We start from the raw sequence: 24,357 nt of genomic DNA on the forward strand, positions 1-24,357 counted from the left end.
TGAGGGATCTGCAGTGTGTGTGAGTGAGTGAGGGATCTGCAGTGTGAGTGAGTGAGGGATCTGCAGTGTGTGTGAGTGAGGGATCTGCAGTGTGTGTGAGTGAGTGAGGGATCTGCAGTGTGAGTGAGTGAGGGATCTGCAGTGTGAGTGAGTGAGGGATCTGCAGTGTGAGTGAGTGAGGGATCTGCAGTGTGTGTGAGTGAGGGATCTGCAGTGTGTGTGAGTGAGGGATCTGCAGTGTGTGTGAGTGAGGGATCGGCAGTGTGAGTGAGTGAGGGATCTGCAGTGTGTGAGTGAGTGACGGATCTGCAGTGTGAGTGAGTGAGGGATCTGCAGTGTGTGAGTGAGTGAGGGATCTTCAGTGTGAGTGAGTGAGGGATCTGCAGCATGTGTGTGAGTGAGGGATCTGCAGTGTGAGTGAGTGAGGGATCGGCAGTGTGAGTGAGTGAGGGATCTGCAGTGTGTGAGTGAGGGATCTGCAGCATGTGTGTGAGTGAGGGATCTGCAGCATGTGTGTGAGTGAGGGATCTGCAGTGTGAGTGAGTGAGGGATCGGCAGTGTGAGTGAGTGAGGGATCTGCAGTGTGTGAGTGAGTGAGGGATCTGCAGTGTGTGTGAGTGAGGGATCTGCAGCGTGTGAGTGAGTGAGGGATCTGCAGTGTGTGTGAGTGAGGGATCTGCAGTGTGTGTGTGAGTGAGGGATCTGCAGTGTGAGTGAGTGAGGGATCTGCAGTGTGTGTGAGTGAGGGATCTGCAGTGTGTGTGAGTGAGGGATCTGCAGTGTGTGTGTGAGTGAGGGATCTGCAGTGTGTGTGTGAGTGAGGGATCTGCAGCGTGTGAGTGAGTGAGGGATCTGCAGTGTGTGAGTGAGTGAGGGATCTGCAGTGTGAGTGAGTGAGGGATCTGCAGTGTGTGTGAGTGAGGGATCTGCAGTGTGTGTGAGTGAGGGATCTGCAGTGTGTGTGTGAGTGAGGGATCTGCAGTGTGTGTGTGAGTGAGGGATCTGCAGCGTGTGAGTGAGTGAGGGATCTGCAGCGTGTGAGTGAGTGAGGGATCTGCAGTGTGTGTGAGTGAGGGATCTGCAGTGTGTGTGAGTGAGGGATCTGCAGCGTGAGTGAGTGAGGTGTCTGCAGCGTGAGTGAGTGAGGGATCTGCAGCGTGTGAGTGAGTGAGGGGTCTGCAGTGTGAGTGAGTGAGGGATCTGCAGTGTGAGTGAGTGAGGGATCTGCAGCGTGAGTGAGTGAGGGATCTGCAGCGTGAGTGAGTGAGGGATCTGCAGCGTGAGTGAGTGAGGGATCTGCAGCGTGAGTGAGTGAGGGATCTGCAGCGTGTGTGAGTGAGGGATCTGCAGCGTGAGTGAGTGAGGGATCTGCAGCGTGAGTGAGTGAGGGATCTGCAGCGTGTGTGAGTGAGGGATCTGCAGCGTGTGTGAGTGAGGGATCTGCAGCGTGAGTGAGTGAGGGATCTGCAGCGTGTGTGAGTGAGGGATCTGCAGCGTGAGTGAGTGAGGGATCTGCAGCGTGAGTGAGTGAGGGATCTGCAGCGTGAGTGAGTGAGGGATCTGCAGTGTGAGTGAGTGAGGGATCAGCAGTGTGAGTGAGTGAGGGATCAGCAGTGTGAGTGAGTGAGGGATCTGCAGCGTGTGAGTGAGGGATCTGCAGTGTGAGTGAGTGAGGGATCTGCAGCGTGAGTGAGGGATCTGCAGTGTGTGTGAGTGAGTGAGGGATCTGCAGTGTGTGAGTGAGTGAGGGATCTGCAGTGTGAGTGAGTGAGGGATCTGCAGTGTGTGTGTGTGAGTGAGGGATCTGCAGTCTGTGTGTGAGTGAGGGATCTGCAGTGTGAGTGAGTGAGGGATCTGCAGTGTGAGTGACTGAGGGATCTGCATTGTGAGTGAGTGAGGGATCTGCAGTGTGAGTGAGTGAGGGATCTGCAGTGTGAGTGAGTGAGGGATCTGCAGCGTGTGTGAGTGAGGGATCTGCAGTGTGAGTGAGTGAGGGATCTGCAGTGTGAGTGAGTGAGGGATCTGCAGTGTGAGTGAGTGAGGGATCTGCAGCGTGTGTGAGTGAGGGATCTGCAGTGTGAGTGAGTGAGGGATCTGCAGTGTGAGTGAGTGAGGGATCTGCAGCATGTGTGAGTGAGGGATCTGCAGTGTGAGTGAGTGAGGGATCTTCAGTGTGAGTGAGTGAGGGATCTGCAGCGTGTGTGAGTGAGGGATCTGCAGTGTGAGTGAGTGAGGGATCTGCAGCGTGTGTGAGTGAGGGATCTGCAGTGTGAGTGAGTGAGGGATCTGCAGCGTGTGTGAGTGAGGGATCTGCAGTGTGAGTGAGTGAGGGATCTGCAGTGTGTGAGTGAGTGAGGGATCTGCAGCGTGAGTGAGTGAGGGATCTGCAGTATGTGAGTGAGTGAGGGATCTGCAGTATGTGAGTGAGTGAGGGATCTGCAGTGTGAGTGAGTGAGGGATCTGCAGGGTGAGTGAGTGAGGGATCTGCAGTGTGTGAGTGAGTGAGGGATCTGCAGTGTGTGAGTGAGTGAGGGATCTGCAGTGTGTGAGTGAGTGTGGGATCAGCAGTGTGAGTGAGTGAGGGATCAGCAGTGTGAGTGAGTGAGGGATCAGCAGTGTGAGTGAGTGAGGGATCTGCAGTGTGTGAGTGAGTGAGGGATCTGCAGTGTGTGTGAGTGAGGGATCTGCAGTGTGTGTGAGTGAGTGAGGGATCTGCAGTGTGAGTGAGTGAGGGATCTGCAGTGTGTGAGTGAGTGAGGGATCTGCAGTGTGTGAGTGAGTGAGGGATCTGCAGTGTGTGAGTGAGTGAGGGATCTGCAGTGTGTGTGTGAGTGAGGGATCTGCAGTGTGTGTGTGAGTGAGGGATCTGCAGTGTGTGTGAGTGAGTGAGGGATCTGCAGTGTGTGTGAGTGAGTGAGGGATCTGCAGTGTGTGTGAGTGAGTGAGGGATCTGCAGTGTGAGTGAGTGAGGGATCTGCAGTGTGTGTGAGTGAGGGATCTGCAGTGTGTGTGAGTGAGTGAGGGATCTGCAGTGTGAGTGAGTGAGGGATCTGCAGTGTGAGTGAGTGAGGGATCTGCAGTGTGAGGGAGTGAGGGATCTGCAGTGTGTGTGAGTGAGGGATCTGCAGTGTGTGTGAGTGAGGGATCTGCAGTGTGTGTGAGTGAGGGATCGGCAGTGTGAGTGAGTGAGGGATCTGCAGTGTGTGAGTGAGTGACGGATCTGCAGTGTGAGTGAGTGAGGGATCTGCAGTGTGTGAGTGAGTGAGGGATCTTCAGTGTGAGTGAGTGAGGGATCTGCAGCATGTGTGTGAGTGAGGGATCTGCAGTGTGAGTGAGTGAGGGATCGGCAGTGTGAGTGAGTGAGGGATCTGCAGTGTGTGAGTGAGGGATCTGCAGCATGTGTGTGAGTGAGGGATCTGCAGTGTGAGTGAGTGAGGGATCGGCAGTGTGAGTGAGTGAGGGATCTGCAGTGTGTGAGTGAGTGAGGGATCTGCAGTGTGTGTGAGTGAGGGATCTGCAGCGTGTGAGTGAGTGAGGGATCTGCAGTGTGTGTGAGTGAGGGATCTGCAGTGTGTGTGTGAGTGAGGGATCTGCAGTGTGAGTGAGTGAGGGATCTGCAGTGTGTGTGAGTGAGGGATCTGCAGTGTGTGTGAGTGAGGGATCTGCAGTGTGTGTGTGAGTGAGGGATCTGCAGTGTGTGTGTGAGTGAGGGATCTGCAGCGTGTGAGTGAGTGAGGGATCTGCAGTGTGTGAGTGAGTGAGGGATCTGCAGTGTGAGTGAGTGAGGGATCTGCAGTGTGTGTGAGTGAGGGATCTGCAGTGTGTGTGAGTGAGGGATCTGCAGTGTGTGTGTGAGTGAGGGATCTGCAGTGTGTGTGTGAGTGAGGGATCTGCAGCGTGTGAGTGAGTGAGGGATCTGCAGCGTGTGAGTGAGTGAGGGATCTGCAGTGTGTGTGAGTGAGGGATCTGCAGTGTGTGTGAGTGAGGGATCTGCAGTGTGAGTGAGTGAGGGATCTGCAAGGTGAGTGAGTGAGGGATCTGCAGGGTGAGTGAGTGAGGGATCTGCAGTGTGTGAGTGAGTGAGGGATCAGCAGGGTGAGTGAGTGAGGGATCTGCAGTGTGAGTGAGCGAGGGGTCCGCAGGGTGAGTGAGCGAGGGATCTGCAGAGTGTGCGTGCTTTGTTTGAGTTCATGGTTAAAAATGTCTGTAATTTTGTGGTGATGTCTTTATTCTGTTATTGATGAGATGAATCTCTGATTAGAATGGTGAAGAAAATGAGTTACAGACGAGCTCCAATGGGATGCTGGTGCTGAAGAATATTACGAAGGAACAGAGTGGCCGATACTCTTGTGAAGCTCTGGATTTTGACTCTCCCACTGGAGTGGAGCTGAAAAAGGAGCTGAGCATCTTTGTGAACTGTAAGACTCTGCGATGCCTCACAATTCCTTCTCCTTGTTTTCAATATGTCCATTTGTAATTCCCGCCTTTGGCTAAACTATCTGCTTTTGCCCTGATGTTATTGTCTCTCCATCTCGATCTGGTGCAACAGTTAACTAACTTCTCCTCCCCTCCCTATCTCTGTAACCTCCTCCATCCCCTACTACCCTCCCTATCTCTGTAACCTCCTCCAGCCCCTACAACCCTCCCTATCTCTGTAACCTCCTCCATCCCCTACTACCCTCCCTATCCCTGTAACCTCCTCCATCCCCTACACCCTTCCCTATCTCTGTAACCTCCTCCATCCCCTACTACCCTCCCTATCTCTGTAACCTCCTCCAGCCCCTACAACCCTCCCTATCTCTGAAACCTCCTCCAGCCTCTACAACCCACCTATCTCTGTGACCTCCTCCAGCTTCTACAACCCTCCCTATATCTGTAACCTCCTCTGGCCCCTACAACCCTCCCTATCTCTGTCATCTCCTCTGACGATCGATCCTGGGGAGCAGCTTGGGAGTGGGGTGGGGGGGGGGGCGACTTAATTACGTTACAGGCACTATATAAATGCAAGTTGTTGAAAGTGGCAGGAGAGAAGAATGGGTTGTGCGAGGGTGGGTGGGGGGGAGTTGGGAGGGGGCCAGCTGGTTGACTCCCTCCTGATGCAGGTAGAGTTTATAAGAGATCAATAAGGGCGACATCAAGGTTGGCGACTCTCTGGGACGCTTGCCCTGAAGGAGAAAAGAAAGCGGGGCGTCACCAAGATGGGCTTGTCAGGTGGCCAACGGCACGGGGCGCTTGGCGGCAGGAGGGGGTCATGTGGCGAAACCTCCAGGCACGCGACCAATCGGAGCTAAGGGTTGTGGGAAGGAAGGTGGGCGTCGATGGGCATCACTGTGGGGGCTAAGTCTGCGCCACCACGTCTTTGATACAGAACGACCGTGGTGAGGTCGGGGAGCCGGGAGTCAGGGTGTAGTGTGGACAGCGTCCTGAGAGAGAGAGACAGGCCAGACGTAGAGGGAAACATCGGTTGTCCGCCACCCTGCAGGAGACTCAGATGATTCTGACCCCTCTGCTTCCCACTTGGAGCAGATTTGGACCCTCTCGTGCTGACCCCCGAGGGACCAATCACCGTGCACCTGGGAGAAGACGTTGAGGTTGACTGTGTGACTCAAGGATCAGCAGCCCCCAAGATCATGTGGAGAAAGGTTTGTTTCATCCGTCTTAAAATCGCTGATTTACTTATTGATGAGCTGCGTCTGACCTGGAATAAAGGCTTTTTATTTTACCTTGGGCCAGGTTCTGTTCGCCTCTCCGTTTCAGAAGCAAACTTATTTTTTTTTAATTTGCTCACGGGATGTCCCTAATTGCCCTTGAGAAGGTCGGGGGGTGCTGCCTTCTTGAAGGGCTGCAGTCTGTGTGGCGAAGGTGCTTTTCTGGGGCAGTTTTGGTGCAACAGAGTAGCTTGCTCGGCCTTTTCAGAGGGGCAGTTAAGAATCGACCGCATTGCTGTGAGTCTGGAGTCACATATAGGCCAGACCGGGTGAGGACGATTTTTGTGTGATCGCCTTTAAAAGTGACGTCCCTTTAAGATTTTATTATGCTCATGAGCGGAGCACCAGGATGCAGTCGTGTGACTCAGAGCCAGAGGCACTCTGCAACTAAACGCCGAGAGGCAAGTTCTGTAAATAGTTAGCCCTGTACTGTATATAATAGTTCACTGTTAATAAACCTGTTTGAGATCTTCAACCAACTGGATTCCATGCAGCCCATTTATGTTGCATCAGACAACATAAAAAGAACTCATTACATGGTGGCAGATTTCCTTCCCTAAAGAGCATTAGTAAACTGGATGGGTTTTAGCAACCATTTTATAGTTTCATGGTCACCATTTTTATTCCAGATTTATGAATTAACTGAATTTCCACTCCCCCAGCTGCCATTGTGGGATTTGAACCCTTGTCCCCCGATTATAATTCTGGGCCTCTGGATTACTAGTACCAGTCACATAAGCACTTATGCTACCATACCTCAAATAACCATTGTTACGACGGAGATGGGAGGAGTGCACTGTTAATTCAGTCCCACTTCTTCACAGGTCACAACATATCTTTAAATTTTCTCACCTACCAATCCAATTAATCATATACTCTTTTTCCCAGAATAAAGTACACCTCCCAAGTCTCTTTAATAAACAACAAAATTATCAGTTTATTATAAACTAATTTTAAACCAATGACGAAGTAAAACATACATACAAATCGAAATGCGAAAGCTCCTTATTCATCCTAGCCCTCACGCACATACATGCACATAACCTGGGAAAAAAATAGAAGGGATTTTTGGTTTACAAAGAAATACAGAGGGAATAAAAATAAAACCACTTAGGCTGAAAAGAAGGTATGGAAAGACATTGTTTGTTGGTTAGGTGTCCCAAATGTACATAGGTGGCTGTCACTAGGATCTGTCCAGAACAGATCCTTCCAGGCGATGTTGATGATCAGTCTGGGTAGGCTTTCCGAGAGATGCAGTACAGAAAGCTCCAGTCAGGCTTGACAGCAACAAGGACTTTCTTAGCTCTTATAGCAGCAATGCAGCAGCGAAGGTTTCTTCAAATACAGGAGGAAATTGTATACACACTTAATTCAGGAATTCTTTCCATGAGAGAAAAATATCAGCTGTCTTCTCCTGGCAGGCATGCAGCAACTGACTCTTTGTCACAGTTAGAAATGAAACCAAACTGTTCAGAAGCAAGTGCATGACAGCCATAAATCTCGGCCTGTCACTCCTTTGCAAACATTTTTTCCCCAGGTCAAAAGCACAACTCCTGCTGGGTTATTTGGTCACAGGAGTCTTCCAGGATGTTTACATTTCACTCAGTCCCAATCTTGCTGTTCACCTTTTTTTTTGAAACCACAAAGTTCAATAATCTCCAGATGAAACAGCATCCATAATTCAACAATAAGTTCTTTAAAACATATTTTACAACAGAAGCAGAAGAAATCTCGTAACACCATGGAAGTGTCTTTGAGTGTCTGCCCTGCTTGCCCATCATTCTCCTGACTGAGAGGTGCGATTTGCTTTTCCACAGGGGAAAGAACAGCTGTCCCACTCTGGGACACTCAACTTGAAGAGGGTGACCTACAGATCCAGTGGAACATACGTGTGCGAGGCAAGTGCACCCTCCATCCGTGGCCTGGTGAAAACGCAACAGCTGAAGGTGTTTGTTGAAGGTAAGAAACCACCAAACCAGTAAAACATCCCAAGGTGCTTTTACAGGGGCGATCGTTAAGCAGAAAATTGCCCCTGAGCCACGTCAGGAGATATTCGGGACAGGCGACCAAAAGCTCGGACAAAGAGGTCGGTTTTTAAGGAGTGTCTTAAAGGAGGAGAGAGAGAGGCAGAGAGGTTTAGGGAGGGAATTCCAGAGCTTAGGGCCCCAGGCAGCTGAAGGCACGGCCGCCAATGGTGGAGCGATGGGAATCGGGGGATGGGCAAGAGGACGGAATTGGAGGAGTGCAGAGATCTCGGAGGGTTGTTGGAGCTGGAGGAGGTTACAGAGATAGGGAGGGTTGTAAGGGCTGGAGGAGGTTCGAGAGATAGGGAGGGTTGTAGGGGCTAGAGGAGGTTACAGAGATAGGGAGGGTTGTAAGGGCTGGAGGAGGTTCGAGAGATAGGGAGGGCTGTAGGTGCTGTAGGAGGTTACAGAGATAGAGAGGGTTGGGGCTGGAGGAGGTTACAGAGATAGGGAGGGTTGGAGGAGGTTATAGTGAGAGGGAGGGTTGTTGGGGCTGGAGGAGGTTACAGGGATAGGGAGGGTTGTAGGGACTGGAGGAGGTTACAGGGATAGGGGGGGTTGTAGGGACTGGAGGAGGTTACAGAGATGGGGAGGTTTGTAGGGGCTGGAGGAGGTTACGGTGATAGGGAGGGTTGTTGGGGCTGAAGGAGGTTACAGTGATAGGGAGGGTTGTAGGGGCTGGAGGAGGTTACAGGGATAGGGAGGGTTGTAGGGACTGGAGGAGTTTACAGGGATAGGGAGGGTTGTAGGGGCTGGAGGAGGTTACAGAGATAGGGAGGGATAGGGAGGGTTGCAGGGGCTGGAGGAGGTTACGGTGATAGGGAGGGTTGTAGGGACTTGGAGGAGGTTACAGAGATAGGGAGGGTTTTAGGGACTGGAGGAGGTGACAGAGATGGGGAGGTTTGTAGGGGCTGGAGGAGGTTACAGTGATAGGGAGGGTTGTAGGGGCTGGAGGAGGTTACAGAGATGGGGAGGTTTGTAGGGGCTGGAGGAGGTTACGGTGATAGGGAGGATTGTAGGGGCTGGAGGAGGTTACAGGGATAGGGAGTGTTGTTGGGGCTGAAGGAGGTTACAGTGATAGGGAGGGTTGTAGGGGCTGGAGGAGGTTACAGGGATAGGGAGGGTTGTAGGGACTGGAGGAGTTTACAGGGATAGGGAGGGTTGTAGGGGCTGGAGGAGGTTACAGAGATAGGGAGGGATAGGGAGGGTTGCAGGGGTTGGAGGAGGTTACGGTGATAGGGAGGGTTGTAGGGACTGGAGGAGGTTACAGAGATAGGGAGGGTTTTAGGGACTGGAGGAGGTTACAGTGATCGGGAGGGTTTTAGGGACTGGAGGAGGTTACAGTGATCGGGAGGGTTGTAGGGACTGGAGGAGGTTACAGAGATAGGGAGGGATAGGGAGGGTTGCAGGGGCTGGAGGAAGTTACAGAGATAGGGAGGGTTTTAGGGACTGGAGGAGGTTACAGAGATAGGGAGGGTTTTAGGGACTGGAGGAGGTTACAGAGATAGGGAGGGTTTTAGGGACTGGAGGAGGTTACAGTGATCGGGAGGGGACGTGGAGGACATGGAAGGATTATAACAATAGGAAATCCATGGAGACTCTGGTGAATATACAGAAGAGATTTACTGGAGCAGTTCCAGGGATGAGATTATTGCAGTTACACTGACAGACTGGAGACACTGGGGTTGTTCCCCTGAGAGCAGAGAAGCATAAAAAAGTGATTTAATCAAGGTGTTTAAAGAGTAAACAAAGGGAAACTTTTTCCAATGGCTGAAGGATCGATAACCAGAGAACACAGACTGAAGGCGATTGGCAAAAAAAACAGAGGTGACAGGAGGAAAACCTTTTTCAATGCAACAAGTGCGATACAGATTATTGATTCAATTGGAGCCGTCAAAAGGAAACTTGGGTCATTAATTGTTTAGGGAAAAAAATGCAGGAATGGGGGAAAGAGCCGAAGGGTGGGATGGCCTGGCTTGCTGTTTGAAAGAGCCAGCACAGCCCTGAAGGGCGGAATAGCCTCCTACAATGCTGTACAGTTCTGCGACTCAGTGAAATACGAGGATGAGAATTTGAGCATCGAGCTATCGGCAGACAAAGAACCAGTGAGGGTAGTGAGCACAGAGGGTGATGAGTGAACAGGGGGTTTGGTGCGAATTTGGACGCGGGGCAGTTTGCGAAGTGGGGTGGGGGCGGAATTGAGAGGCCGGGTAGGAGAATATTGGAATAGCCGAGTCTAGGGGTGACAAAAGAGTGGATAAGTGTTAGAAGCAGCCCAAGATGGAGAAGCCAGTCACGTTATCAAGAAGCAAAGTTCACCCACGCCCCACACCAGAGAGATTTTAACACTTCTACTTCCTCCTCGTGCCCCGTCCAGGAAAACCATCCATTGAAGATGACGTGTCGGAGGTGAGCGTAAGGAAGGAAGGGGAGAAGATAGTATTGACCTGTGTCGCATCGGGCCATCCGAGCCCCAAGATCACGTGGAACGTGCAGAAGCAGGCGGTAGGTGCAAAATATTCCCTTCCGGAGGCAGGGATTGAAGAGTTTCGAGGGACCGAGTGGATTCCTCCTGTTCCTGTCTCCCTCAATTGTAGATCAAATGGACAATGGAAATCCCACCGAGTTGACATTGTTACCAGTCAGGGCTGTCCCCTCACAACAATTCAACCACAAGGCAGTGAGGCCTTCATCCAATGTTATAAAACTCTGGCTCGGCCCCAAATGGAGAATTGTGTCCAATGCCGGTGGCCAGAACTTTAGGAAGGATGTCGAGGCCTTGGAGAGGGTGCGGAGGGAGATTTACTGGAATGGTCCCAGGGATGAGGGACTTCAGTTAATGTGGAGAGACTGGGAGAAGCTGGGATTGTTCTCCTTGGAGCAGAGAAGGTTAAGGGGGAGATTTAATCGAGGCGTTCAAAATCACGAGGGGGTTTTGATGGAGTAAATGAGGAGAAACTGTTCCCAGTGGGAGGAGGGTCGGTAACCAGAGGGACACAGATTGAGGATAATGGGTAAAAGAACCAGAGGGGGAGATGAGGAGAAATGTTTTTACACAGTGAGTTGTTGTGATCTGCAACGCGCTGCCTGAAAGGGCGGTGGAAGCAGATTCAATAGTAACTTTCAAAAGGGGGAATCGGAGAAATACTGGAAAGGGAAAGATTTGCAGAGCGATGGGGGAAAGAGCAGGGGCTGTATCTGTCCTGGGAGTGTTTGATGGGGACAGTGTAGAGGGAGCTTTACTCTGTATCTAACCCCCTTTTTTTTTTAACTCTGTATCCAACCCCGTTTTTTTTATTCTTTTTGTTTGTGGCCTTTATACCCCAGGCCCCTTTTATATATTTTATGTCGAGGGGGCCTTTATTCCTCAGGCCCCCTTTATATACACACTTATATTTTTAAAATAACTTTATTAAAAACAGAAATAAACAAAAACTCAAATTAAAATGCCATTCTCGGCGTCAACGATGCACTCCAGTCCCTGCGGTGCCCACCAGTCGCGGAAGGCCTCAAGCGTACCGGCGGACACCGCATGCTCCTTCTCCAGGGCCACCCGGGCGCGAACGTAACCGCGGAAGAGGGGCAGGCAGTCGGGGAGGACGGAACCCCCGACGGCCCGCAACCTGGACCTGTGAATTGCCACCTTGGCCAGGCCCAGGAGCAGACCGATGAGGAGATCCTCCTCCCGGCCCAAGCCCCTCTGCACCGGGTGCCCAAAGATCAGGAGCGTGGGACTGAAGTGCAGCCAGAATTTGAGGAGCAGCCCCTTCAGATACTCAAATAGGGGCTGCAACCTCGCACACTCCGTGTAAACGTGGAACACGGACTCGTCCAGGCCGCAGAAAGTACAGGAGGCCTGGGAGTCCGTGAACCTACTTAAAAGCCTATTGCATGGGACTGCTCTGTGCAACACCCTCCAACCCAGGTCCCCGATGTAAAGGGGGAAGACTCCCGCGTAGAGAGACCTCCATCGGGGTTTCCCCTCGCCGCCAGATGACAACGCGGACCACCAGGGCGTGTCCAGCCAGCTGACGAGGGCGAGGAAGTGGAGAGTGTGCAGGAGCAGCCCGTACAGGAAACCCCTCCGCGCCGATTGGAATGGCACGGAGGGCATTTCCGAGAGGCGGCTCGGGTTGTGCGGGACCGGCTCCCGAGGAGGGTTTCGGGACCTGGGTCCGATGAGCAGTTCTGCTCGGCCGGGATCGCTCCGCACTCCCGAGCCCCCTCGCCACCCGCAGTGAGGGGCGTCCCGGGGGTTTCGGCTACTCCTCCGCCCGCCGGACCGTCCCCGGAGTCGGCCGCCCGGACAGCCGAGGCGCTCTCCTCCGCCGGCGGGGGAGCGCCCTGACTGGAGGCGACAATGTTCCAGACTCGGAATAGATCCCGGTAAAAGACAGGCAACTCCCTCAGAGAGGCGCGGCTAACGGACTCCACCGGGAGTGGCGTGTCGCCATGAAGGCAGTGACACTGGCGGAAAAAATACGCCGCCAGCGCACACCATCTGGGAGGACGCTCGACGTACAGGTATCTCTGCAGGGTCCGAAGGTGGAGAGTCGCAGCCTGGGCGCGGACGCACACCAGCGACTGACTGCCCTCCTCAATCGGGAGACTCAGGACCGCGGCAGAGACCCAGTGTTTCCTCTTGCCCCAGAAGAAATCGACGAGTTTTTTCTGGAACTTGGTGGCAAATACAGGGGGCGGGGCCAAAGTGACCAAGCGGTACCACAACATGGAGGCCACCAGTTGGTTTATGACCAACGCTCGGCCCCTGTAGGAAAGCACTCGTAGCAGTCCTGTCCAGCGCCCCAGCCGAGCGGTGACTTTCGCCTCCAACTCCTGCCAGTTTGCTGGCCAGGCTTCCTCAGCGGGGCTAAGGTGGACTCCCAGATAGAGGAGGTGCGTGGTGCTCCACGCAAAATGTGTCATCTCCTCCGGCAGGGAGTCCACCCGCCACTGACCAACCAGGAGTCCGGAACATTTCTCCCAATTGATCCTCGCGGAGGACGCGGCAGAAAAGGTCTGCTGGCAGTCGCGCATCCTCCGCAAGTCAACGGGATCTGTGATTGCGAGGAGCACGTCGTCGGCGTAAGCCGAGAGGATGACCCGCATGGCCGGCTCGCGCAGAGCCAATCCCGTCAACCTCCTGCGAAGCAGGCACAGGAAGGGCTCCACGCAGATGGTATACAATTGGCCGGACATGGGGCACCCCTGACGCACTCCTCTCCCAAATCGAAGGGGCGCCGTCAAGGACCCGTTAACTTTGACTGGACACTCTGCGGCGGCTTATAAAAGTCGGACCCGGGCCACAAAATGCGGCCCGAGTCCGAAAGCGCGCAGAGTCCCGAAAAGGTAATCGTGATCCACCCTGTCGAACGTCTTCTCCTGATCGAGGGAGAGAAAGGCGACCGACTGACCAGTCCTCTGGGAAAGATGGATCAGGTCCCGGACCAGGTGGATGTTGTCCTGGATGGACCGGCCCGGGACCGTGTAGGACTGGTCGGGGTGGATCATGTGGGCCAGCACGGAGCCCAGGCGGGTAGACATAGCCCGGGCAAAGATCTTATAATCCGTGCTGAGGAGGGAGACCGGACGCCAGTTTTTAAGCAGGCGGAGATCGCCCCTCTTCGGCAGCAGGACGATGACCGCCCTGCGCCACGAGAGGGGCATCTCCCCGGTCGCCAGGCTTTCCCCCAGGACCCGCGCGTAATCGTCCCCCAGGACGTCCCAGAACGCCCTGGGGATTTGCCCCTTGAGAGCTGGTGGAGGGCGCCAGTCAGCTCCGCCAACGTGAGCGGAGCCTCCAATCCTTCGGCGCCCTCCGGGCTGACCTGCGGCAGGTCCTCCCACAAAACTCTGCGCGCATCCTCGCTGGACGGATCCGGAGATAACAACGCACTGTAATAAGTCCGGACCAGGAGGCCCATTCCCTCCGGATCCGTGATGGAGGATCCGTCGTCGGCCAGCAGCTCGACGAGTTGCTTACGGACCCCCCGCCATTTTTCCAGCGAGTAGAAGAAGGGTGAGGCGCGGTCCAAATCTTCCACGATTTGGATCCGCGACCTCACGTACGTGCCTCGGGACCCTGTGAGCTGCAGGTCCCTCAGCGCGCCCTTCTTCTCTTTGTACGCCTGCCACAGAGCCGGGTCCACGACGGCATGACCGAGGCGGGACTCCAAGTCGAGCACCTCCCTCTCAAGGCGCCCGATCTCGGCTTCCCGCCTCTTGGTCGACCCCTTCGCGTACTCCTGACAGAAGACGCGGATGTGAGTCTTGCCCACATCCCACCATAGCCTCAAGGAGGGGAAGCCCCCCTGCTTCCTTCTCCAGTCGGCCCAGAATCGACAGAACGAGTCCCGAAATCGCTCGTCCTCCAGCAGCCAGTTGTTAAAGTGCCAGTACGCGGACCCCGCCCACGTGCGGAGTGAACTCTGCCCACACCAGGCGGTGGTCCGAGCACGGCACCAGCCGCATGGAGGCCGCCGAGACGCGGGAGACGTACGCCTGCGAAAAGTAGAGGCGGTCGATTCGCGACCCTCCTCCTCCAGACCTCCACGTGAAGGCGCTGGAGTCAGGATGGAGATTCCGCCAGACGTCCACCAAGTTTAGGGAGCTGATCAGTCCCCTCAACTTCTCCACCGACGCTTGGCCGCGCTGGGGACCGGAGCGATCCCCCACCTCGAGGGTGCAGTTAAAATCCCCCCCCCGAGGATGATGCACTCGCCGCTATCGATGGAGCTCAAGAGAGCGGACACTTCTTCAAAGAAGCGCGCTTGCAACGCGCCGGGCCTGGGCGCGTACACGTTCACAAAGTGGAGCAGCACGCTACCCAGGCGAACGGCGAGGTGGAGCAAGCGGCCCGGCACTAGCTCCTTGACCCCCAAGATCTCCGGCTGAAAAGTCGGGGCCAACAAGATAGCCACCCCACTAGAAATAGGCGTGAGGTGACTCATGTAGACCCCACCCTGCCACTCCAGGAGCCAGGTGGCTTCGTCTCCCGGAACGGTGTGGGTTTCCTGCAGAAAGCTCACCGCGTATCTCCCTTCCCTGAGGACTGAGAGATTGTGAAATCTGCGGTGAGCCCCTCTGCTGCCGTTGATGTTGAGGCTGGCTATGGTTATCTTCATGTCAAAGGTACTTAAAACCCGTCACCAACATCTCACTGTGAGGAGGGAGTGGAAGTGCACCTGGCTCTCCACTCCCCCAGCAACCCATTAAGGAACACATTAAAACGGCGCCTCTCAACCAGTTTCACGTCCGCGCGCTTGCCCGCTATCTTAAGGGCGGCACGGACGGACTGTATGATCAGCGCCAGATTCGACCAACGGCCGAGGGCCAGCTGAACTTTATTGCGGCAGCCCCTGCAAACCGCGAGGAAATCCCGGAGTTCCGCCGTGGGGATGAGAGGAGATTCGGTGGGAGGCATGAGGGACTCCACCACCTCACTGGCGATGGAATCAAGATCATCCTCCGTGCCCCCCACCGAATCCCCATCCTCCTCCGGGTCGTCACCGCCAGCGGCCGACACATCCACCACACACTGTGGGGCGGACGTTCCAGCCGCGCCAGCTGGTCCTGCCTCCGTCACGATCCCACCCCCAGGATCGATGGCGGAGGAGTCCTCTCTGGGTTCTACTGTGAAACTGGAGCCTGTGGGCGCCAGCAGTTCAGGACCCCCCTCCACCTCCGTCCCCAGGCCAATGAGTGGTCCAGGGGAGACAGAAGTTCCCGACTCCGGAAATCCAGCCGGAGCCGAGACCGGAGGCGGCGAGAGGAGGCCATCTCCCGCTCCGCCAGCACCCACAGGCCCAGCAGATGGTGCAGCATTCTCGGTTATAACCGGGTCAGGTGTCTCCATGTTGGTGGTGGAGTCCGGCTGGGAGGGCCGACCCTCTGGGGCCTCACCCTCCCCTTCACTCAGGGCACCCAACCCAGTAGCAGTGGCAGAATGGGCGGCGTCCCCAGGCTCCCCCACCACAAGCAGGGCCCAACTTACTCCTTCAGGAGGGGCTTCAAGTACCGGGGCCTTCCCCTCCCCTCCATCCTGAGGAATAGGGTGCTCCTGCCCGGACTTTGGGCCTTGGTGGTCGCGGTAGGGGAAACCTGGGGACCCGAAACAGGAGACAGCTCCCCTCCAACAGATGGGCCCTGCGCCTCAGGGCCCCTCATTACCTCTGTGGAGGGGTGCCTTCTCCTCTTTTTCCCACCAGGGCGCAGAGGCTCAGAGACCTCCATATCATCAGAGGCCTCCACCTCCACACTCTCCTTTTTTTTATTCACCCTGGGCCTGAGCCCAGCCCTGGGGCAAGTTGACTTCCCGAGATCGGGCTTTGTGCTGAACTCAGACTCGGGTAGTGTCACGGTGTCCAGGGGACACGCCTCTCGATGTTTATTTCTCCTCCGCGCCTTCCTTTCACTTGGACGGTCACCCCCCTCCCTGCCGGAGGCCGTGAAAACTACAGCCTCCGGTACCGACTGAATGGTATCTGGGGGTGGTGTAGGGGGGGTGGGAGGAGGTGCAGCGTTGCCACCCTGGGCCGCCGAGTTGGAGTTGGCAGCCGGGAGGTTGGGGCAGTTCTTACCAACATGCCCCACCCCCTTACAGACATGGCACCGCACCCCGTCCAAGGTCCAGAAGACGTGGTAGGCCGTCCCCTGGAATTCTACATTAAAGTGGCCCTCTGTCACCTCCTCCCGCGCCAGCTGCATGAATAACTGGCGGCGGAAGGAGTACACGTGTCGGAGACTGTTCTCCCGAAGACCGAGCGGGACTGGGGTGAGCCCCGTCTTTACCTCCCCCAGATGGTGCAGGTGGGGAAGGAGGAGCTCACCAGGGATGAAGGGCGGGACATTGGATAGAATGAGCCTTTGCGCAGTGGCCTCCAGGGGGTCCACGGGCAGAAAGGTCCCGCCCACAGTGAGCCCCTTGCTCAGAGCCAGGGACACCGCCCGCTCGGTCTTCAGGAATAACACTGCCTTCCCGTACATTTTAGAGGCTGCAACAATGGCCGAAGGGCCGACAACCTCGGCCATTGCTTTCACGCATGCCTCTATAGTCAAGTTCGGGTGGACATAGCTCTTGACCCCATGCTTCAATGTTAATAAAGCAAACGGTGACGGGGCAACAGGTACAGCTGCAGCAGCCGCAGCAGCATATGTACGGGAAGGCCCCGCCACCGGCGAAGAGGGGCTTGCCATGGGGTCTAAGAGCCACGTCCACCCCCAAGAAGCAAAACAAATTTACACAATTTTTAAAAAAGCAAACTGTAAACAAAGTGGAGTGGGAGGAGAGGAGGATGGGGTAGGATGGTAAAGGAAAAGGGGAGGATAGGTGATTGAGGCGACTGAGTGGAGGAAGGGAGAGAAAGGCTGAAAAGGATGTTTGATCCAACTGCCAGTTGGAGCACCTTTAAAACAATTAGTCCAAAACTGTTTGTTGTCTTCCAGTTGTGGGAGGCTTCTTCGCCTGGGATGGCTGGAGCCACCCGGTACTCTCCTCTTCTGTTTTTAACAAGACAGTCTTCACCCGGGCAAGTCCAGCTGTCCCGAGCAGGCAGTTGGGGTGGGGAGGGAGCTCCCTGTGTGCAAACACCAATGCAAATACAGGGGCCCCTACTGGATTTGGCTGCCCCACCCCTGAGTCTTCCGGCCTCTTCTCCCTCCCCCAAACAGTTTAAACTTAATAGTCTTTCAGGTGCCCTGACACCCACCTCTCCAGAAAAATTGCAGCCTTCCTTGATGGTTTCCCTCCACTCTGTATTCACCTTTCTCCAGTCTCTCTCCCCAGTTGCTGCAGTTTCCAGTCTCCACTCTCCACTCTGCAGTTGCTGCAGCACAGGTGCAGCTGCTCCCCCTGATTGCTGGCAGGAAATGCTCCAAATTGCCCAGCCAATCCCAGTGCTGTACCTGTCCTGGGAGTGTTTGATGGGGACAGTGTCGAGGGAGCTTTACTCTGTATCTAACCCCGTTTTTTTTTCTTTAGACACCTCTGCAAACTTTGGTTTACTCCATATCTAACCCCATTTTTTTTTCTTGGGAGTGTTTGATGAGGACAGTGTAGAGGGAGCTTTACTCTGTATCTAATCCCGTGCTGTACCTATCCTGGGAGTGTTTGATGGGGACAGTGTAGAGGGAGCTTTACTCTGTATCCTCCTGTTCCTATCATGGATGGTAAAAAGTTTCTGGGGGGGTGTGAACTGTGCCAAGTGGTTGAGTGGTGAGAGATATCACGTTGGAAGAAGCATCTCTCTGGCTGGAGGGGGCGGTGATGCAGTCCCTGGTCGAACAGTCTGTGGGCTGGACGCACAGAGGCCGGATGTGTTGTCAAAAGATTTGGGGTGGTTGGCACGGAGTTGTGGGGGGGGAGAGTTGGGAAAGGTCCTGTTGGTTAGCGTGTGACTGACCTCCGATATCATGTGACCAGTCCGGCTGTCACATGATGGATTCCCCGGCTGTCACGTGACCAGGTCTTGTCTGCTCCTCTCCACAGCTGCTGACCACCTCCGAGAACACCGTGATCAGCAAAGTGTCCATCGCAGTCACCTCCAAGATGGTACAAAGTGGAGTCACCTGCAATGCTACCAACAAATACGGCTGGGCCCTGAGGAGCTTCCAGTTGGCCATTGGTCAGTCCGTGCCCTCGCCGGGTGGGGTGGGGAGTTGATGGTGAGGTGGGAGGGGGTGGGGGGGGAGTTGAGGCTCTGGTGCCAGCCGGCCTTTGTGGGTACAGCCTTGACCACTGCCCCAGTGCCCCTCGCTGGAACAGCGCCCGGGACAACGCGAGCGGAGACGTTAACATGCCCGTGATGCCTCCCTTGGTCGAATGGCCGTCCACCTCATTGACCTCTGCGCTCGTGGATTTGGAACGGCCTGTTCGGGAATGTTGCCAAGTGCCCACCAATGAAAAGTGACACTCCGCAGCTGTTGTACCGAACAAGGGGGATAGAAAGGGGGGCGTTAAACGGAGAGCGAATTTGGTTTCTTGGTCCGTGAGTAGGGGGAAAGGCAGTTCAGCCGGTGGTGGGGGCGGCGGTCGGAGAGTAGGGCCTATTTTTTTTGCCGGCCAGTGTTTAACATACCCTCCACCAGACCCGCCCGCTCCCCTCCTCCCCCCCACCCACTGCGGTAAGCCACCGTCTGGAACCCCGGCAGATCCACCTGGTGCAGGTACACGCGCCGGGAAGCTCCCGAGAGTTTTGTGGCAGCCGAGTTGACAACCGGGCACCCTGCGACAGCTCCCCCGGCCACGTCTACCGGCTTTTTAATCTTCGGGACTTATTTCAACTGGATTCAAATTCTCTTACGTGCCCCTGGTGGGATTGGAATTCCGGTTCTCCGTGGAACATTAGTCCGGATATCTAGGATTTAACCTCTGCTTCTCTGAAAATTAAACATCGCTGCCTTTCCGCTTTTTTTCTTTCAGTTCCGCCGACCACAGTACCACCGGTGACCTCAGGAGGTGAGGAACTTCAGTTACAGATCTTGCCCTCACGCCACTTTGCCCCTCTTCCTTGTGCGGGGCATAGCTGGCATTACACTGCCTCCCAGCAACTGGTACATAACCCCCAACCCCCCCCCCCACTCCCCCGCTGCCGCAACCCGCCCCAAGAGCCCGAGATTCAACATCCTATCCACAGGGTGGTCAAGCACGCATTTGTCATGTCCAGAGAGTCAGCCAGCTCTTCGACTATGGAGAGCATCGCAGCTGATTGACATCCACCCAACAGCCCTCTGCCCCCCACCAACTCCCCTCCTTTTTTTTGTCGAGGGAGCTTTACTCTGTATCTAACCCCGTTTTTTTCTTTTTTTTTTCGGTACCTGTCCTGGGAGTGTTTGATGGGACAGTGCAGAGGGAGTTTTACTCTGTATCTAATCCCGTTTCTTTTCTTTTTCTTGCTTTACGCTGTATCTAACACCGCTTTTTTTTTCTCTGTATCGAACCCCGCTTTTTTTTTCTCTGTATCTAACCCCGTTTTTTTTTTCTCTGTATCTAACCCCGTTTTTTTTTTCTCTGTATCTAACCCCGCTTTTTTTTTCTCTGTATCTAACCCCGTTTTTTTTCCTTCTTTTTTTTCTTTACACTGTATCTAACCCCCGTGCTGTACCTGCCCTGGGAGTGTTTAATGGGGACAGTGTAGAGGGAGCTTTACTCTCACCAAATTAACCCATGGAATGTGACCCCTGTAAAGTAATTCTGCAATATTTGGGGGCAGTTGGTGCCATCTTCATTCCTGAATGTTGAGTGTGAACTGAAGCCTGTTATAACCTGCTGGTGACAGCAATGCACTTTGCAGAGACTCATATCTCTCTGACCATTGTGTGTTGGCATTGTGGTCCTGTTTTGAGATCAGGGGGCTTCGGTTCACACAGGATACACCAGTGTTTTCTCCAGGCGGCTCTTCCTGTAACTCACTTTCTCTCTCTCTCTCTCTCTGCTGCTGCAGTGGATTCCGTTCAGAAGACAGGTCAGTGTTCAGACTGTGGATTCACCTCACATTAACACTTCCCTCTGTGACGATTAACAGCTCCCCACCCCGAGGGCACTGACTTGCGCCGGCGTACGGGGTATCTATAATACCGGCTGTGCACCAGTGAGCCCAAGACAGTGGGATATGCGACCTCAGTAGGCGTCGCAGATCTGCCAATCATATCTCTGCCTGACATCCAATCAGGGTCCAAGTGTAACAATTGGGGTGCCAGGATCCCTGTATCAATCCCAAACTAATCCCACTGTCCCGCTCTCTCCCCGTAGCCCTGTATCAATCCCAAACTAATCCCACTGTCCCGCTCTCTCCCCATAGCCCCGTATCAATCCCAAACTAGCCCCACTGTCCCGCTCTCTCTCCATAGCCCTGTATCAATCCCAAACTAGTCCCACTGTGCCGCTCTCTCCCCGTAGCCCTGTATCAATCCCAAACTAGTCCCACTGTCCCGTGCACTCTCCCCATAGCCCTGTATCAATCCCAAACTAATCCCACTGTCCCGTGCTCTCTCCCCATAGCCCTGTATCAATCTCAAACAAATTCCACTGCCCCGCTCTCTCCCCATAGCCCTGTATCAATCCCACTTCCCCGCACTCTCCCCATAGCCCTGTATCAATCGCAAACTAATCCCACTGTCCCGCTCTCTCCCCATAGCCCTGTATCAATCCCAAACTAATCCCACTGCCCCGCTCTCTCCCCATAGCCCTGTATCAATCCTAAACTAATCCCACTGCCCCGCTCTCTCCCCATAGCCCTGTATCAATCCCAAACTAATCCCACTGCCCCGCTCTCTCCCCATAGCCCTGTATCAATCCCAAACTAATCCCACTGCCCCGCTCTCTCCCCATCGCCCTGTATCAATCTCAAACTAATCCCACTGCCCCGCTCTCTCCCCATCGCCCTGTATCAATCCTAAACTAATCCCACTGCCCCGCTCTCTCCCCATAGCCCCGTATCAATCCTAAACTAATCCCACTGTCCCACTCTCTCCCCATAGTCCTGTATCAATCCCAAACTAATCCCACTGTCCCGCTCTCTCCCTATAGCCCTGTATCAATCCCAAACTAATCCCACTGTCCCGCTCTCTCCCTATAGCCCCGTATCAATCCCAAACTAATCCCACTGTCCCGCTCTCTCCTCATAGCCCCGTATCAATCCCAAACTAATCCCACTGTCCCGCTCTCTCCCCATAGCCCCGTATCAATCTCAAACTAATCCCACTGTCCCGTGCACTCTCCCCATAGCCCTGTATCAATCCCAAACTAATCCCACTGTCCCGATCTCTCCCCATAGCCCCGTATCAATCCCAAACTAATCCCACTGTCCCGCTCTCTCCTCATAGCCCCGTATCAATCCCAAACTAATCCCACTGCCCCGCTCTCTCCCCATAGCCCTGTATCAATCCCAAACAAATTCCACTGCCCCGCTCTCTCCCCATAGTCCTGTATCAATCTCAAACTAATCCCACTGCCCCGCTCTCTCCCCATAGCCCTGTATCAATCTCAAACTAATCCCACTGTCCCACTCTCTCCCCATAGCCCTGTATCAATCCCAAACTAATCCCACTGTCCCGCTCTCTCCCCATAGCCCTGTATCAATCCCAAACTAATCCCACTGTCCCGCTCTCTCCCAATAGCCCTGTATCAATCCCAAACTAATCCCACTGTCCCGCTCTCTCCCCATAGCCCTGTATCAATCCCCAAACTAATCCCACTGCCCCGCTGTCTTCCCATAGCCACGTATCAATCCCAAACTAATCCCACTCTCTCCCCATAGCCCTGTATCAATCCCAAACTAATCCCACTGTCCCGCTCTCTCCCCATAGCCCTGTATCAATCCCAAACTAATCCCACTCTCTCCCCATAGCCCTGTATCAATCTCAAACTAATCCCACTGTCCCGTGCTCTCTCCCCATAGCCCTGTATCAATCCCAAACTAATCCCACTGTCCCGCTCTCTCCCCATAGCCCTGTATCAATCCCAAACTAATCCCACTGTCCCGCTCTCTCCCCATAGCCCTGTATCAATCCCAAACTAATTCCACTGCCCCGAGCTCTCTCCCCATAGCCCTGTATCAATCCCAAACTAATCTCACTGCCCCACTCTCTCCCCATAGCCCTGTATCAATCCCAAACTAATCCCACTGTCCTGCTCTCTCCCCATAGCCCTGTATCAATCCCAAACTAATCCCACTGTCCTGCTCTCTCCCCATAGCCCTGTATCAATCCCCAAACTAATCCCACTTCCCCGCTCTCTCCCCATCGCCCTGTATCAATCCCAAACTAATCCCACTGTCCCGCTCTCTCCCCATAGCCCTGTATCAATCCCACTTCCCCGCTCTCTCCCCATAGACCAGTATCAATCCCACTGCCCCGCTGTCTCCCCATAGCCCTGTATCAATCCCACTGCCCCGCTCTCTCCCCATAGCCCTGTATCAATCCCACTTCCCCGCTCTCTCCCCATAGTCCTGTATCAATCTCAAACTAATCCCACTGCCCCGCTCTCTCCCCATAGCCCTGTATCAATCCCAAACTAATCCCACTGTCCCGCTCTCTCTCCATAGCCCTGTATCAATCCCAAACTAATCCCACTGTCCCGCTCTCTCCCCATAGCCCTGTATCAATCCCAAACTAATCCCACTGTCCCGCTCTCTCCCCATAGCCCTGTATCAATCCCAAACTAATCCCACTGCCCCGCTCTCTCTCCATAGCCCTGTATCAATCCCAAACTAATCCCACTGTCCCGCTCTCTCCCCATAGCCCTGTATCAATCCCAAACTAATCCCACTGTCCCGCTCTCACCCAATAGCCCTGTATCAATCCCAAACTAATCCCACTGTCCCGCTCTCTCCCCATAGCCCTGTATCAATCCCCAAACTAATCCCACTGCCCCGCTGTCTTCCCATAGCCACGTATCAATCCCAAACTAATCCCACTCTCTCCCCATAGCCCTGTATCAATCCCAAACTAATCCCACTGTCCCGCTCTCTCCCAATAGCCCTGTATCAATCCCAAACTAATCCCACTCTCTCCCCATAGCCCTGTATCAATCCCAAACTAATCCCACTGTCCCGCTCTCTCCCCATAGCCCTGTATCAATCCCAAACTAATCCCGCTGTCCCGCTCTTTCCCCATAGCCCTGTATCAATCCCCAAACTAATCCCACTGCCCCGCTGTCTTCCCATAGCCCTGTATCAATCCCAAACTAATCCCACTCTCTCCCCATAGCCCTGTATCAATCCCACTTCCCCGCTCTCTCCCCATAGACCTGTATCAATCCCACTGCCCCGCTCTCTCCCCATAGCCCTGTATCAATCCCACTGCCCCGCTCTCTCCCCATAGCCCTGTATCAATCCCACTTCCCCGCTCTCTCCCCATAGCCCTGCATCAATCCCAAACTAATCCCACTGTCCCGCTCTCTCCCCATAGCCCTGTATCAATCCCAAACTAATCCCACTGTCCCGCTCTCTCCCCATAGCCCTGTATCAATCCTAAACTAATTCCACTGTCCCGCTCTCTCCCCATAGCCCTGTATCAATCCTAAACTAATTCCACTGTCCCGCTCTCTCCCCATAGCCCTGTATCAATCCCAAACTAATTCCACTGTCCCGCTCTCTCCCCATAGCCCTGTATCAATCCCAAACTAATCCCACTGCCCCGCTCTCTCTCCATCGCCCTGTATCAATCCCCAAACTAATCCCACTGTCCCACTCACTCCCCATAGTCCTGTATCAATCCCAAACTAATCCCACTGCCCCGCTCTCTCCCCATAGCCCTGTATCAATCCCAAACTAATCCCATTGCCCCGCTCTCTCTCCATGGCCCTGTATCAATCCTAAACTAATCCCACTGTCCCACTCACTCCCCATAGTCCTGTATCAATCCCAAACTAATCCCACTGCCCCGCTCTCTCCCCATAGCCCTGTATCAATCCCAAACTAATCCCGCTGTCCCGCTCTCTCCCCATAGCCCTGTATCAATCCCCAAACTAATCCCACTGCCCCGCTGTCTTCCCATAGCCACGTATCAATCCCAAACTAATCCCACTCTCTCCCCATAGCCCTGTATCAATCCCAAACTAATCCCACTGTCCCGCTCTCTCCCCATAGCCCTGTATCAATCCCAAACTTATCCCACTCTCTCCCCAT

At 54.3% G+C, this 24,357-nt stretch overlaps 1 protein-coding gene across 2 annotated transcripts in view; it reads left to right on the plus strand.

The window, feature by feature from the left end:
• Window positions 1-24,357, plus strand: part of LOC137352724 (basal cell adhesion molecule-like) — a 143,923-nt gene that overhangs the window by 82,603 nt on the left and 36,963 nt on the right. For both annotated transcript variants that reach the window (XM_068018469.1, XM_068018468.1), the window contains exons 8-13: window positions 4,262-4,418; window positions 5,527-5,642; window positions 7,526-7,667; window positions 10,110-10,237; window positions 18,219-18,354; window positions 19,152-19,187. In XM_068018469.1, coding sequence (XP_067874570.1) covers window positions 4,262-4,418; window positions 5,527-5,642; window positions 7,526-7,667; window positions 10,110-10,237; window positions 18,219-18,354; window positions 19,152-19,187 — 715 coding nt within the window. The remainder of the gene's footprint in view (window positions 1-4,261; window positions 4,419-5,526; window positions 5,643-7,525; window positions 7,668-10,109; window positions 10,238-18,218; window positions 18,355-19,151; window positions 19,188-24,357) is intronic.

This window comes from Heterodontus francisci, chromosome 39 (genome assembly GCF_036365525.1).
Source record: "Heterodontus francisci isolate sHetFra1 chromosome 39, sHetFra1.hap1, whole genome shotgun sequence".
NCBI classification, from domain to species: domain Eukaryota; kingdom Metazoa; phylum Chordata; class Chondrichthyes; order Heterodontiformes; family Heterodontidae; genus Heterodontus; species Heterodontus francisci.